Source organism: Muntiacus reevesi, chromosome 5 (genome assembly GCF_963930625.1).
Source record: "Muntiacus reevesi chromosome 5, mMunRee1.1, whole genome shotgun sequence".
NCBI classification, from domain to species: domain Eukaryota; kingdom Metazoa; phylum Chordata; class Mammalia; order Artiodactyla; family Cervidae; genus Muntiacus; species Muntiacus reevesi.
The window spans coordinates 97,581,693-97,594,506 of record NC_089253.1 but is presented as its reverse complement, the minus strand read 5'-3'; the positions used below and the strand labels follow the sequence as shown (position 1 = coordinate 97,594,506).

The 12,814-nt window shown below is 55.1% G+C and overlaps 1 protein-coding gene across 1 annotated transcript in view; it reads right to left on the bottom strand.

Moving 5' to 3' along the window:
- ZBTB17 (zinc finger and BTB domain containing 17) overlaps positions 1-12,814 on the bottom strand; it is a 29,933-nt gene that overhangs the window by 1,715 nt on the left and 15,404 nt on the right. The window contains exons 3-11 of the mRNA XM_065936020.1: positions 4,200-4,406; positions 3,159-3,347; positions 2,405-2,545; positions 1,952-2,071; positions 1,181-1,422; positions 918-1,060; positions 522-822; positions 273-360; positions 35-151 (exon numbers count right to left, since the gene is read on the bottom strand). Coding sequence (XP_065792092.1) covers positions 35-151; positions 273-360; positions 522-822; positions 918-1,060; positions 1,181-1,422; positions 1,952-2,071; positions 2,405-2,545; positions 3,159-3,347; positions 4,200-4,404 — 1,546 coding nt within the window. The 5' untranslated portion in view covers positions 4,405-4,406. The remainder of the gene's footprint in view (positions 1-34; positions 152-272; positions 361-521; positions 823-917; positions 1,061-1,180; positions 1,423-1,951; positions 2,072-2,404; positions 2,546-3,158; positions 3,348-4,199; positions 4,407-12,814) is intronic.

The window sequence follows — 12,814 nt, the reverse complement described above, 5'->3', positions numbered from 1 at the left end:
CCCCATGTCGCCCCCGCGAGGCTCACCCACCCACCCGTGTGAATGCGAACGTGCCGCTGCAGGGCGCCAGGGTCAGCGAACTGCCGCTGGCAGTGGACGCACACGTAGGGCTTCTCCCCGCTGTGGATCCGCAGGTGCCGCTTCAGGTTCCCTGTGGCGAGACCAAAGCAAGGCCTGGCAGGGGGTTGGGGGGGGGGGGCGCGCGGGGGGCGCCGTAGGGTGGGGGCCGGGGCGAAAGTGGGGGGGGGGGGCGGGGGCCAGCCGGGCCCTACCTGAGGTGGTGAACTGCTTTCCACACTCCCGGCACTTGAGGGGCCCGTCGGCGATGTGGATCTTCAGGTGGGCCTTCAGATTCCCCACCTGTGCCCAGGCAGGGGGTCAGAGGGCCAGCCCCTCCCTCCCCGGAACCTCTGGGAGGGGGCGGGGGGCGGGGACCCTGTGGGGGGCTCCACCCTTCCTCCAGTCCGGATCTGCCCTCCCGGTTTCTCCCCAGCCTCCCCTATGGCCATCCCCGCCCCCACCTGGTTGAACTTCTTGTCGCAGTGCGGGCACTTGTGCTCCTTGTCGGTGTCGTGCGTCTCCAGGTGGCGCATCTTTGACGTGGGGTCGGAGAAGGAACGGCCGCAGTAGTCGCACTGGTAGGGCTTCTCACCGCTATGCACCAGCTGGTGCCGCTTGAGATTGCCCGACGTGGTGAAGAGCTTGCCACAGTCCTCGCAGCGGTAGCGCGCCTCGCCCGAGTGCCGCTTCTTGTGCAGGTTCAGCAGGCTGATGAGCCGGTAGCTCTTGCCGCACTCCTCGCAGCCATAGGGCTTCAGCGGGCTGGCGGCAGAGCGCGGAGGAGGAGGGTCGCGGGGGGCACTCGGCGGGGATCCAGGGTGGGTCAGGCGAAGCAAGGGGGCGGCCGCGGGGCCTACCTGTGTGTCTTCTCGTGGGCCTTGCAGGCGGCCGGGTCAGAGAAGGCCTTGCTGCACTCCCGGCACGAGAACGGCTTCTCGCCCGTGTGGATGCGGATGTGCCGCTTGAAGTTCCCGGTGTGCGTGAACTCCTTCCCACAGTCCTGTGGGGGCAGGGGACGGAGTCAGGGGCGGGACGGAGTCAGGGGCGGGGCGGGGCGGGGCCCAGGGCTGGACGGAGTCAGGGGCAGGGCGGGGCGGGGCCGCCACCGCCCGCGGCGCACCTCGCACTTGTGGATGACGGAGCCGTAGGCCTTGGACTCCGTGCGGTCGCCGTAGGTGCCCGAGCGCAGGCCTCGCGCCTCAGCGCCGAGCTCCTGGCCCGAGTCCGTGCTGGCCGACTCCTCACTCTCCTCCGGGGCCTCGCCCTTCTCCAGTGGCGGCCCCTCTTCCTTGACCACCGCGGGCGCGGCGCCCTCCTCCTCCTCTCGCTCTTCTCCCTTCCTGGCTGGCTCCACCTCCATTTCTGCCAGGAGAAGGGCAGACACTGAGGCGTCTTGGGGGTTGGGCGGTGGGGGGTGGGTGTCAAGTGAGGCTGGGGGTCGGCTCATCTCTGCGTGGGCGCCTCGCAAGCGCCTGGCAGAGTCTGGAAGTCTAGGGAGACCGATGACCCGGACAGTGCTACCTGAAGGTTACAGATGGGCCTCAGTCCACCAGGGTCCCCCAAGCTGGCGACCCAGGTGGGAAGGATGCTCTCAGTCAACAAGCACTGGGGGCAGGGGCAGGGGTGGGTGCCATGGGCAGCAAAGCTCCCCCATGGTGCTCAGCTCAGGGAGAAACAGCAGGGCCAGTACTGCAACAGCCATACTTCTGTGCTAACAGGAAGCCAGGCCAGGATGTACAACCAAGAAACTGACATCAAAGTTCAGGAATGAGAAAAGATGATGTTGGCCCAAAAGCTGATGTGAAAGAGTGACTCAGAGTGAGATCAGCTGTGGCAGGAAGAGTGGGGGACGCTGATCTAAGTGAGGGCCGACCTGGCCAGTGGAGGGTACCTTGCTCTGAGCTCTCTGACAAGGCAGCCTCAGCCTCAGCAGCAGCCATGCCACTCGTGGGGTCCGGCTTGAGCTCCACAGGCTCCCGGGGAGCATCTGCCTTCTCCGTCTGCTCTGCACCTGCGGTGGGGGTGGGGGCATCCAGGGCTGGATTGGGACCCTCTGTCCAGTGGCTGGATGGGTCTCCTGGACTAGGCCTCTGGAAGTGGCTGTGGCCCCAGGGGCTTGGGGGGCGTGGCACACCCCAGCTCAGGCTGTTTGAGCCTCTGCTCTGGCTTTAACAGATGCCCCAGAAAAACCAACAGTTTGTTCTGGGGAGCCTGAGCTCAAGGGATGCAGCTGCCTGTGTCCCCTCACCCCCAAGAGCCTCCCGAGGAAGCCACTTGTGGTGCTGGAGCCCACACTGCCGGTGGGTGACGGCCAGCCAGCCGGATCCTCAGCGCGGCAACTCACCGCTGCCTGTGCTCTCGGCCTGGCCGCCGCGCTCCTCCTTGGGCTCCCGGCCCGGGCCCGCGGGCAGACTGCTCCTAGCCGGGTCCAGCTCGCTCAGCGCAGTGGCAGCAGCCTTCTCCTCTTTGGCTCTCTTGTCTCCCACTGGAGATGGAAGAGGACAGACCTGCTATTTCCCATCAAGTGCCCACCACTGGGAGGGGTGAAGTGGCCCAGAACTCACTAGCTCTTCCAGACCCTCCCTTGGGATACACCTAAGTTTGTCAGTTGGGTCACTCAACAGATTCTTCACAGGTACCAACATCATGCCAAGGCTGCCGGCTAGGCCTGGGATGTAACAGCCATGGGGCTGGCAGACTGGTCAGGGAGACAGACCTCGCACATGAAACGGTGCTATCAGAGACCGCTGCTTAATGCAAAGGAGTGTTCTTTTCTCAAAGTGTGTCAGGAGGACTCTGGCCCACACCGGGCCTCAGGGGCTTTCCTGAGGCACTAGAGGAGCAGGAGGAGGTGGGGGAGAAGAGGCCTGCTGCAGGAGTGATTCTGGTGCAAAGGCCCTGAGCCAGGCGTGGCTGCCCAGTGCCCTCGGGAAGGGAGGACAGAAGGGTCCCTCTGAAAGGCGTTCTCAGACTTTGCTGCGGCTCCTCCCCACGAGCTCCCCATAATGCAGGGGAGGCCATATGACACTGTCCCAGAGGCAGGGGCAGAGCTCTCTTCAAGAGCCACCTGCTCAGGAACAGCCTGCCAAGAAGCTTACCTTCCGTGGCTGAGGCCTCCATATTCTCCCCAGGGCTGGCAGCCGGCTCAGCCAGTGACTTGAGGGTGTGACAGGCCGTGATGATGTCCTGCATCTGCAGGAAGCTGGCCACGGCCAGCACATCGTCCACATTCTCAGAGCTCAGGCTCAGCTTGGCTGTGTACATAAACTCCAGCACCTGCCCCAAGCCTGCCAAGGACACAGACAGCCGTCACGGACCCATCTCAAGACCTGGTACCAGCATCCTGTCCAGTCGCTCCACTCCATGACAGAATTGAGGAATTTGTAAAAAGCAGACTGGCAGTGGCAGGCCACCATTTCCCCCATGTCCTGTGCCAGTGGAGAGGCAGGCTCCAAAAAGCAGCACACCCACAGAAGGCAGAGGGTGTAAACGGCCACTCTGAGCACTCTCCACCCAGCCACTGCGCTTCATCACCGAAGACAGAGTGCGTCACCACTGGCTTTCATCAGGGCTCTGCCATCAACCCTCTATCTGACCTCCAGGCCAATCACCTGACCTCTCTGGGCCTCAGTTTCCACATCTGTAAAATGGGGAAACAACACCCTGGCCAAATTTCTGGCAGCATGGCACATCATTCTGGGCTAGAAACCTGAATCTAAGACCAGTTAGCTCCTTCTTCAATCTCAAGACCTTCCTGACACTGCTCCTCCAGACCCCAAACCTTGCCACTGCCATCAAGGCACTGGGATAGTGGGTTGAAGACTGACTCAGCAATGGGAAAGAACCAGGGGCTCAGAGCCTTCCTGCTCTCTGCCCCTTCTGATAAGCCTGTCCTGTGTTCACTCGGCCTGAAGCTTATCATGAGGCCTTCCTGTCACTCTCCCCTTACCACCCCGCTCCCAGTCAAAAGAGGCCCCTCAATCATGGTAAGAACTTGGTACTCAGGCACTTGTGGCCAAGTCCTGTGTGGGAAGTCTGGCACCAGCCCCCCATCCCCCACAGCTGGAAGGTGCTGCTCAAGGAGGGCCGTGTGTAGCACGGGGTCCACCACAAGCTCGGCCCTGGACCCAGCGGGGTACCTGCCGCGTTACTGATGTCCAGGTGCACCACATCCTTCTGGTCCACGAAGAGCATCTTGAAGTATTCGCTGCAGGCCGCCAGCACTGCTTTATGAGCCTTAAAGTCAACACCGTCCACCACAAAAGTGCAGTCACACAAAAGTCCCAGTTGCCGCTGCTGGTTCAGCTGCTCCAAGACATGTTGGCTGTGCTGGGGAAAATCCATGGCTGGGGAAAGCCACAGGCCTCCGCGTTACCACAAGGAAGGACGTCAACCGGCCCTGCCAGCGATCCCGACAGCCCCAGACAAGAAGCAGGGGGACACGGAGGATGGACCCAAGTCCACAAAGGCCGTGTGCCTCTGTGGGCCCAGGCCGACCCGGGCTGGCTGCAGGAAAGGTCCAAAACCCAGAAAGCATGACGGGGCCGACACGAAACAGCCACCTTCATGTCTCAGCAGGTAAATGATACTAAAAAGTCAAAAACCAAGTAAACACAAAACACTGATTACTGTCAGCACTTTAAAAAAAACAGTTGCTTAACATTTTTTTTTACAAACAGAATGCATAATAGAATCTTAGAATAAACGACAGATCTTTCAACTGGGCTACACAAAAACCTTTCTGTTTTGTTCTCCCTTTATTCCGTGTGCTGTGCACACGGGGAACATGCACGTGGGAGGGCAGACGTTCCAACGGCCAGCATTTCAGCACTGGCCCCTCTCCCGCAGCACCCACAGGGCTCTCTGCAAGTCCCCTTGTCCACGGCAAACCTGGCCCTTGGAGGTGAGAAGCCATGTTTCCTGCTCTTCCCCACTTCATGGGCTCAGTGAATTACATAAAGTTGGCGAGTTCTCCACCTCTGGAAACCTCTCTAGGTTGTCCCTCAAGAAAGAATGAACTCTGATCCAAAACCAAGAGCTGCCGGCCTGGCTGAAGTTTCTCTGTCAAAGGCCTTGCTTAGTTACTGCCTGGAAATTTCACATAACTATCTCAAGTAAAAATGCTCACAAAAACTGCATAGCCTGGGACCAAATCACCCTGAACTGCACAAGCCATGACTGAATAAGAATCTAAAATGGCTCTCCCCTCCTGCTCAATACCACACCTGGGTCCCTCTCAAGATCGGCATTTTCTAAGGAAAAGAAGCAGGCAGGCTCTCCTTTCAAGAAAGAACCAATTTCCAAGTAAATATCCATGCCCACTCCCTCAACCACATCACAAAGACCCAACCAGGCTGGGCTGTCACACCCTGGCCCGGCATCTGATAAGAGGCAGTGGTTTCTCTTCCAGCTCTTCTGGAACCTCTGCTCTGAGACCCGGGTCTGCTCAGAGCTGCCCTAGGTGGTTCCTAGGCAGGTGAGGGTGACCCTGGGGTGGGGCGGCAGGGTGAGGAGGTGACTCTCAGCCTCCAGGTTTCAGCAGCCACACTCTGGCTCCGGTTTTCCCCGTTACATCAGCCTCTCGGGGCTGAGTCACCACGCTGCAGCTTTGCAGTCACAGTGACCATGTATGGCTGTCTGGCTGTGATGAGACATGATGAAAGCCACGCCCCCACGCACGTGGCTCAGCCGGCACAGATCCATCAGCTTTGAAGGATGCACAGCCCACCCACTCCACAGTGTCTGGAAACTTATCAAAAAGTGGAGGGGTGCATTTGCTGAACCGGGACAAGTCACTGGGTTAGGTGGGCAGGGCTCCATCAAGTAAGGGGGGCCAGAAAGTGAAAACAGGCCCTGTGCCACGGGTGCCAGCCCCTGAGTCATGAGCTCAGAACTGCTGCTGCCAGAAATCTGAAAACCCCCATCCCTCCCCGAGCGTCCCCAGGGCTGTCCCTTGGTCCCAGCTCCACACACAGCCCCCCAGCCAGAGGCACAGCTTCTGGGACCACTCAGATCAGAAATGGCTGTGGCCCGAGGTTCTTATGGATGAGCAGGGAAGAGCTGGAAGCCAGCTCTGGAGCCGAGAGTTCAGACTCGAGGTGACTGAACAACTTGCTGGGCAACAAACCAGCCGGCACACCACAGGGCCCCAGAAGCAAAGGCTGCTACTGACCGGGATACCCCATAAAGGCCTTCAATCCCTGGGAAAAGTTCCCATTCATTCCATTAATGACCTAAAGGGAAAAGTTTGGCTGCTCTGTTCCCGAGCAGGTCAAAGCTAAAACAGAGAAGTTTGGAGACATGGAAAAGAACCAGTGTCCAGCCTGTGGGCTAAACACAGAGGCCAGGCACTTAGGCCAGGGACCTGAAGCGGGTACATACCAGGCAGGTGTAAATGGAACCACCTAGAGCCAGACATCCTGGAATGGGAAGTCAGGCGGGCCTTAGAAATCATCATTACAAACAAAGCTAGTGAGGGTGATGGAATTCTAGTTGAGCTATTTCAAATCCTGAAAGATGATGCTGTGAAAGTGCTGCACTCAATATGCCAGCAAATTTGGAAAACTCAGCAGTGGCCATGGGACTGGAAAAGGTCAGTTTTCATTCCAATCCCAAAGAAAGGCAATGCCAAAGAATGCTCAGACTACCGCACAACTGCACTCATCTCACACACTAGTAAAGTAATGCTCAAAAGCCAGCTCAAAAGTAATTCTCCAAGCCAGGCTTTAGCAATACATGAACCATGAACTTCCAGATGTTCAAGCTGATTTTAGAAAAGGCAGAGGAACCAGAGATCAAATTGCCAACATCCAATGGATCATAGAAAAAGCAAGAGAGTTCCAGAAAAACATCTATTTCTGCTTTATTGACTGTGCCAAAGCCTTTGACTGTGTGGATCACAATAAACTGTAGAAAATTCTTAAAGACATGGGAATACCAGACCATCTGACCTGTCTCTTGAGAAACCTGTATGCAGGTCAGGAAGCAACAGTTAGAACTGGACATGGAACAACAGACTGGTTCCAAATAGGAAAAGGAGTATGTCAAGGCTGTATATTGTCATCCTGCTTATTTAACTTATATGCAGAGTACATCATGAGAAACGCTGGGCTGGAAGAAGCACAAGCTGGAATCAAGATTGCTGGGAGAAATATCAATAACCTCAGATATGCAGATGACACCACTCTTATGGCAGAAAGTAAAGAGGAACTAAAAAGCCTCTTGATGAAAGTGAAGGAGGAGAGTGACAAAGTTGGCTTAAAGCTCAATGTTCAGAAAACTAAGATCATGGCATCTGATCCCATCACTTCATGGGAAATAAATGGGGAAACAGTGGAAATAGTGTCAGATTTTATTTCCTTGGGCTCCAACATCACTGCAGATGGTGATTGCAGCCATGAAATTAAAAGACGCTTACTCCTTGGAAGGAAAGTTATGACCAATCTGGATAGCATATTTAAAAGCAGAGACATTACTTTGCCAACAAAGGTCTGTCTAGTCAAGGCTATGGTCAAGTCATGTATGGATGTGACAGCTGGACAGTGAAGAAAGCTGAGGGCCGAAGAATTGATGCTTTTGAACTGTGGTGTTGAAGAAGACTCTTGAGAGTCCCTTGGACTGCAAGAAGATCCAACCAGTCCATCCTAAAGGAGATCAGTCCTGGGTGTTCGTTGGAAGGACTGATGTTGAAGCTGAAACTCCAATACTTTGGCCACCTCATGCGAAGAGTTGACTCATTGCAAAAGACCCTAATGCTGGGAAGGATTGGGGGCAGGAGGAGAAGGGGATGACAGAGGATGAGATGATTGGATGGCATCACCGACTCAGTGGACATGGGTTTGGGTAGACTCTGGGAGTTGGTAATGGACAGGAAGGCCTGGGGTGCTGCGATTCATGGGGTCACAAAGAGTTGGACACAACTGAGCAACTGAACTGAACTATAAATGGAACCAAAGGTGGGTGGCAAGGACAGGCCTGGGCCAAACCAACCTCTGAGTTGTCTTCTCCCTGCTGTGGAAAAAGCCACACGAGCAGACAAATGTGCACGTGTGGGTGTGGGCAGCCCCTGAGTTCCAATCACCAGCTCACCCTCTTTGTCCTCAGGAGCCTCAGGTGAGACACCTCCCAAATGCAGAGTGAAGGACCACAAGGGCCTCCTCAATGAGCTGCAGAATCATCCCCTCAGAACTTTCCAATCAGACCCAAACCAGTCCCTCCTGGTGGAGGGCCTGGCTCTCTCACCTTCACTAGGAGCCGGGAGGAAGCACGTCCCAGGCTCAGAAACAGAGCGCTGGCTGAACACGAGTTCCCTGCCCCCCACCCCTGCACAAGAGGCACCGAGTTGTTCTCATGCCCCTGGACTGGAGCCAGCTGAAAGCAGAACCCTCTAGCTGAAAGAGATCTGACTGGTTAGGAAGATAAAAGTGAGAAAAGACTCCTGGCCAACAGCATGGAGGGACCAGCTGGCTCAAAGGTCAGGTGATTATTAGCCTTCTGTGGGACAAGGCTGCAACAAGCCCTCACACTGTTACATTCCCCGAGGCTTCTGGGGGAAGGGGCTTGAAGCCCAGGACTCCTGGAGGGGGATGGGGGATGGGGGAGGGGGGGGTGTACAGGGGCGGGGCGTTTATGTCCAGAAGCCCTGGGGGAAGGCTGATAAAGGTCCCCAGGAGAGGGTGCTCAGTGACCCAGTAGCTCCAGCCCGCACCACCCCCCCACACACACAGGAGCAGCTGTGTGCCCTGAGTAATGTTTTCCACCCAAAGCTAACCACAGCTTTCCGATGAGACATGCCCGCCCAGAAGTGGGCTCCTCCCCAGATGTGGGTGTCAGAACACCGAAGCCTTCTGGAATCCCTCTGAAGCCTCCAGAGCTGTTCCAACAAGAGCAACAGTCCTAAAAGCTAATCTGTTCTGACAAAGAAAGAAAAGGACAGGAGAGAAAACAGGAGTGGATAAAAGAGAAGGAGGAAGCAGGGAAAGACGGGGAAGCAGGGAGAGGAACTAGAAGGAAGGAAGGAAAAAGGAGAAAAAAGGCCATCCCCACAGACAGACAGCAGTGCTCACACATATGCTCACAAGCCCCATCTTGTGATCGGCCCCTGGGGGGCTTGCCAAGTGCTAAACGGTGTCACTTGTCAGCAGCACTGTGGGTGTCATAACTGCAAACCCCCAGGGGCAGTGGTGCATGGAGCCCCGGGGCAGTCTTCCAGGCTCACCCACTCACCTCCCCGAGCCTGCTGCCTAAGAAAGCTCCCACAGCCCCTTTCTCCCCCAGGCGGTGCCCAGAGCCAGTGAGGGGCCTCCCCTGAGAGGGGCTGAGCTACAACTAGGCAGCGCCCCACCTCCAGACTTAGGTGAACTGAGCATGCAATGCTCCAACCGTCTCCTCTTTCACTCTACAGCAGTGGGCCCCAACCGTTTTGGCACCAGGGGCTGGTTTTCCCAGGGGTGGGGAGGAATGCAAGTGACTGCGGTGACTGTAAATACAGATGGAGCTTTGCTCACTACCGGTCACTCTCCTGCTGTGTGGCCCAGTTCCTAACAGGCCACAGACAGATGCTGGTCTGTGGCCCAAGGGATGGAGACTCCTGCTCTACAGTGAAAGGAACCTACCAGGATCTGAGCAAGCTTAGAGGGGACCAGAAAGAGAGGTGAGTGCATGGGGCACTCAGAGAGACCTGGGGGCTCCAGGGGCGGGCAGTGTGGTGGGAGCCAGGAGTCCCGAGTCCATGTGAGGAGGGGCACTATCTGAGGAGACTGTAAACACAAAGATCAGCAGCCATCCAGCCTCTCATCGCCATGACTGGGATCGAGTGCGGCTCCGCCAGCCACCCGTGCCATGTGGGCCCTCTGCCAAGCGTAAGCACGCCTTCCTCATTCCACCTCGCTTCAAGGGCGCCACACGTGGGCCTCAGTCAAAGCTGCTTCTCAGAAAGAGGAAATTCACATAGAACAACACTGCAGAGCCCACCAAGCCCAAAGCCCTCATGTTTCTGACCAACTCCTGCCTGTGAACAGGTAGCTTCCGTGATACTGCCATCTGCCTGGTCAATGTCCCTGACTGCTGGGGCAGACCGCGTTGTCAGAGCTGGGATGCTCCCCAGAGGACGAACAGTCTGGCTGGACACGAGCCCTGGCCGGCCTCACAAGAAATTCATTTGGGAATGAAAACATGAGGGATCTGGGGAAGCCCCGCAGCGTGGTTCCGAACAGGCAACACGGACACAGGCGCAGTGGGTGCAGTCTCCACAGACAGCGGCCAGCAATCCCTCCCTCCAGCCACACCTGCTCCCAAGACTCCAGCTGAATCTGGGCAGCTCTGTGTGACTCTGACCAGCAGCAACACTGTGCCAGTCCCAGGCCTGGCCCTTAGGAGGTCTGGAAGATTCTGCTCTGCTTGCTTGGAGCCCAGGCGCCCTGCTGTACGGATGCCCAGGTGCTCCTGCTGGGGACAGAGAACACGCAGAGGGCTCTGGAGGAGACACCGCTGCGCACAGGGCCCCGGTGAAGAGCTGAGATGCCTGTGCTGACAGCGCCAGGGGGCCAGCCCAGCCACTGGCTGAATGCTGGCACAGGAATAACCCCCAGCACCTCACGGAACAAAAACAAATGCCCAGTCAACCCATGAAATGGGGAGAAAAAAAAACTGCTGATGGTTCAAACCACTAAGCATTGAGATTGTTGACAGCTAGAGATAACTGATACAGATGGTAAAACTGTAAAGAAAAGGGAATGATTCATGAAAAATTTCAGGGTAACAGTTCTCTCTGGATGGGAGGAGGCACAATCAGGGGTGTTCTAAGATACTGGAAGCTCTGTTTCTTTATCTGGATTTATCTAAATTATATAAGCATGTGCATTTCACATACTTTTATAACTATATCTGTAATAAGAAAGAAGTGAGGTACAGGTGCCACACTCAGTCCCATGCAGAGACAGGGTCGTTTCCAACTGTACCCCCGGCTACTCTTGACCGGGCTACCCTGAGGAAGGAAAGGGCCTCAAAGGCTGACAGGAGTGCAGGGGGTGCAGGGGTCGGTGGCACCAGAGAAAACACAATCCATCTTGTTTGCCTTTCAGATCCAAAACATGTGCAAAAAGACTGCTGACAAGAGGAAGGTTTCTCACTGGGTCAGGAAATCCATGCTACTCAGTTCAATGAAACCTGAATCCCAGACCCCCCAGTATCAACAAAACAGCATCTCTGGAGTGTCCTCAACATGCCAAGCAGCATGGCACCAGGTGTGGCACAGTCCAATCACCTCAAAATTAAGAGCATGGCTACCCTGGGCACCAAGTTCCACCCTGCTGCCTCCAAGGGTAAGGACCTAAGAGGCAGTTCAGCACCATGCAGGCAGCAGAACCTCTGGGGTGAAGCCAAGCAGGGCCAAATCCAGGGCCTGCCACCCACCACACCAGCAGGTGACCTTCTTCTCTTACATACTGGAACCAAGGAACTACCTCCCATGTTTGTTATGGGATCCAGTTAGGTAATGTAAGCAAAGGGCCTGCCCAGTGCCTGGCACGTGGTAGCACTCAGCAAATGATTGCTACCAGGAAGCAGAGATGCAAACTACATACATTTTTAGGCCAAAGACCACATCAGATCATTTCCACATTATCTCTTCATGCTGGACACCTCAAGTGTACTTGGTGACTTGAACCCTGTTTAGACGTTGTAATCATAACTCATTACTCCTTCTAAATGTAATCTTAAAAAATCCCAGAGCCCAACTAACATTAAGAGACGAGAGGGCACTGGGTAAGAACAAGTAAGAGCAATTTTCTCTGTCAGCACTTTATATCGAACAACTGACTGGTAAACCCCAAGTGTGCTTCCGGCTGATGTGCCTGCCCAAACCTCTGAGTGGGTCCACAGAGCACTGCTCTATCTCAGAGTCGAATGGGCACCTGTCAAACATGAAATATTACCCAGGTTATCAGCACTAAACTGCAGGCAGGATTTCCAAACTGCGGCACAGGGGGAAGCCATTAAGCCAGGAAACAACTGGCCAATCACCAGATGCTGATCTGAATGAACTGTGGTCCCTGGCTCCTAGAACGTGTTGTGCCAGCTATAGGCCTGGACACAACACAGCCATCCAGAGGCCTTGGAGGCATCTGAGAGCAGTGACAAGGATCAGCATTCCTGATTTTCTAGAAATACTGGTGGTTCCTGGACACAACTTGGCATACACAAACTTGGGCCAAGGAAATGAAGTTCACAGCAGGCCAGCCCTGCAAAAGTGAAACCTCCCTGCCCAACCCCACCAACCTACCTGGTGTGACAACCTGTCCCTTTTCAGTGCAATGTGACAGAGAAGCAAATATCAACAACATGCAACACGACAGAGAAGCAAATCATCAACAAAAGCAGCCCTATGGAACTTTCCTCCTTGCCCAGCAAATACAGCTCTTCTATTAAGTTTTTTTTCTCAAACTTTTAGAATCAATTTCCACTTTATATAAACCCACAAACCTGACTCAGCCCTTCCCAACAGCCCCCAAATGCTTCATATTCTACTGAATAGTGGCCCCCACCCTGAAAATCACTGCTTCCTTCTATATAATGCTCCCCGCCAAGGTTTAGTATTGTTTTCTCTGCTGAATTTGTGTTATTAAAAAAACACTGGGGGAAAAAAATTGATTTTTTTAAATCTAAAAATAAAGTCTAAATATAAAATTAAATTGTGATACAGATGTTGCTTTTCAAACTATAGAACTTCCACGACCTCTAAGATTTAACCATGCTT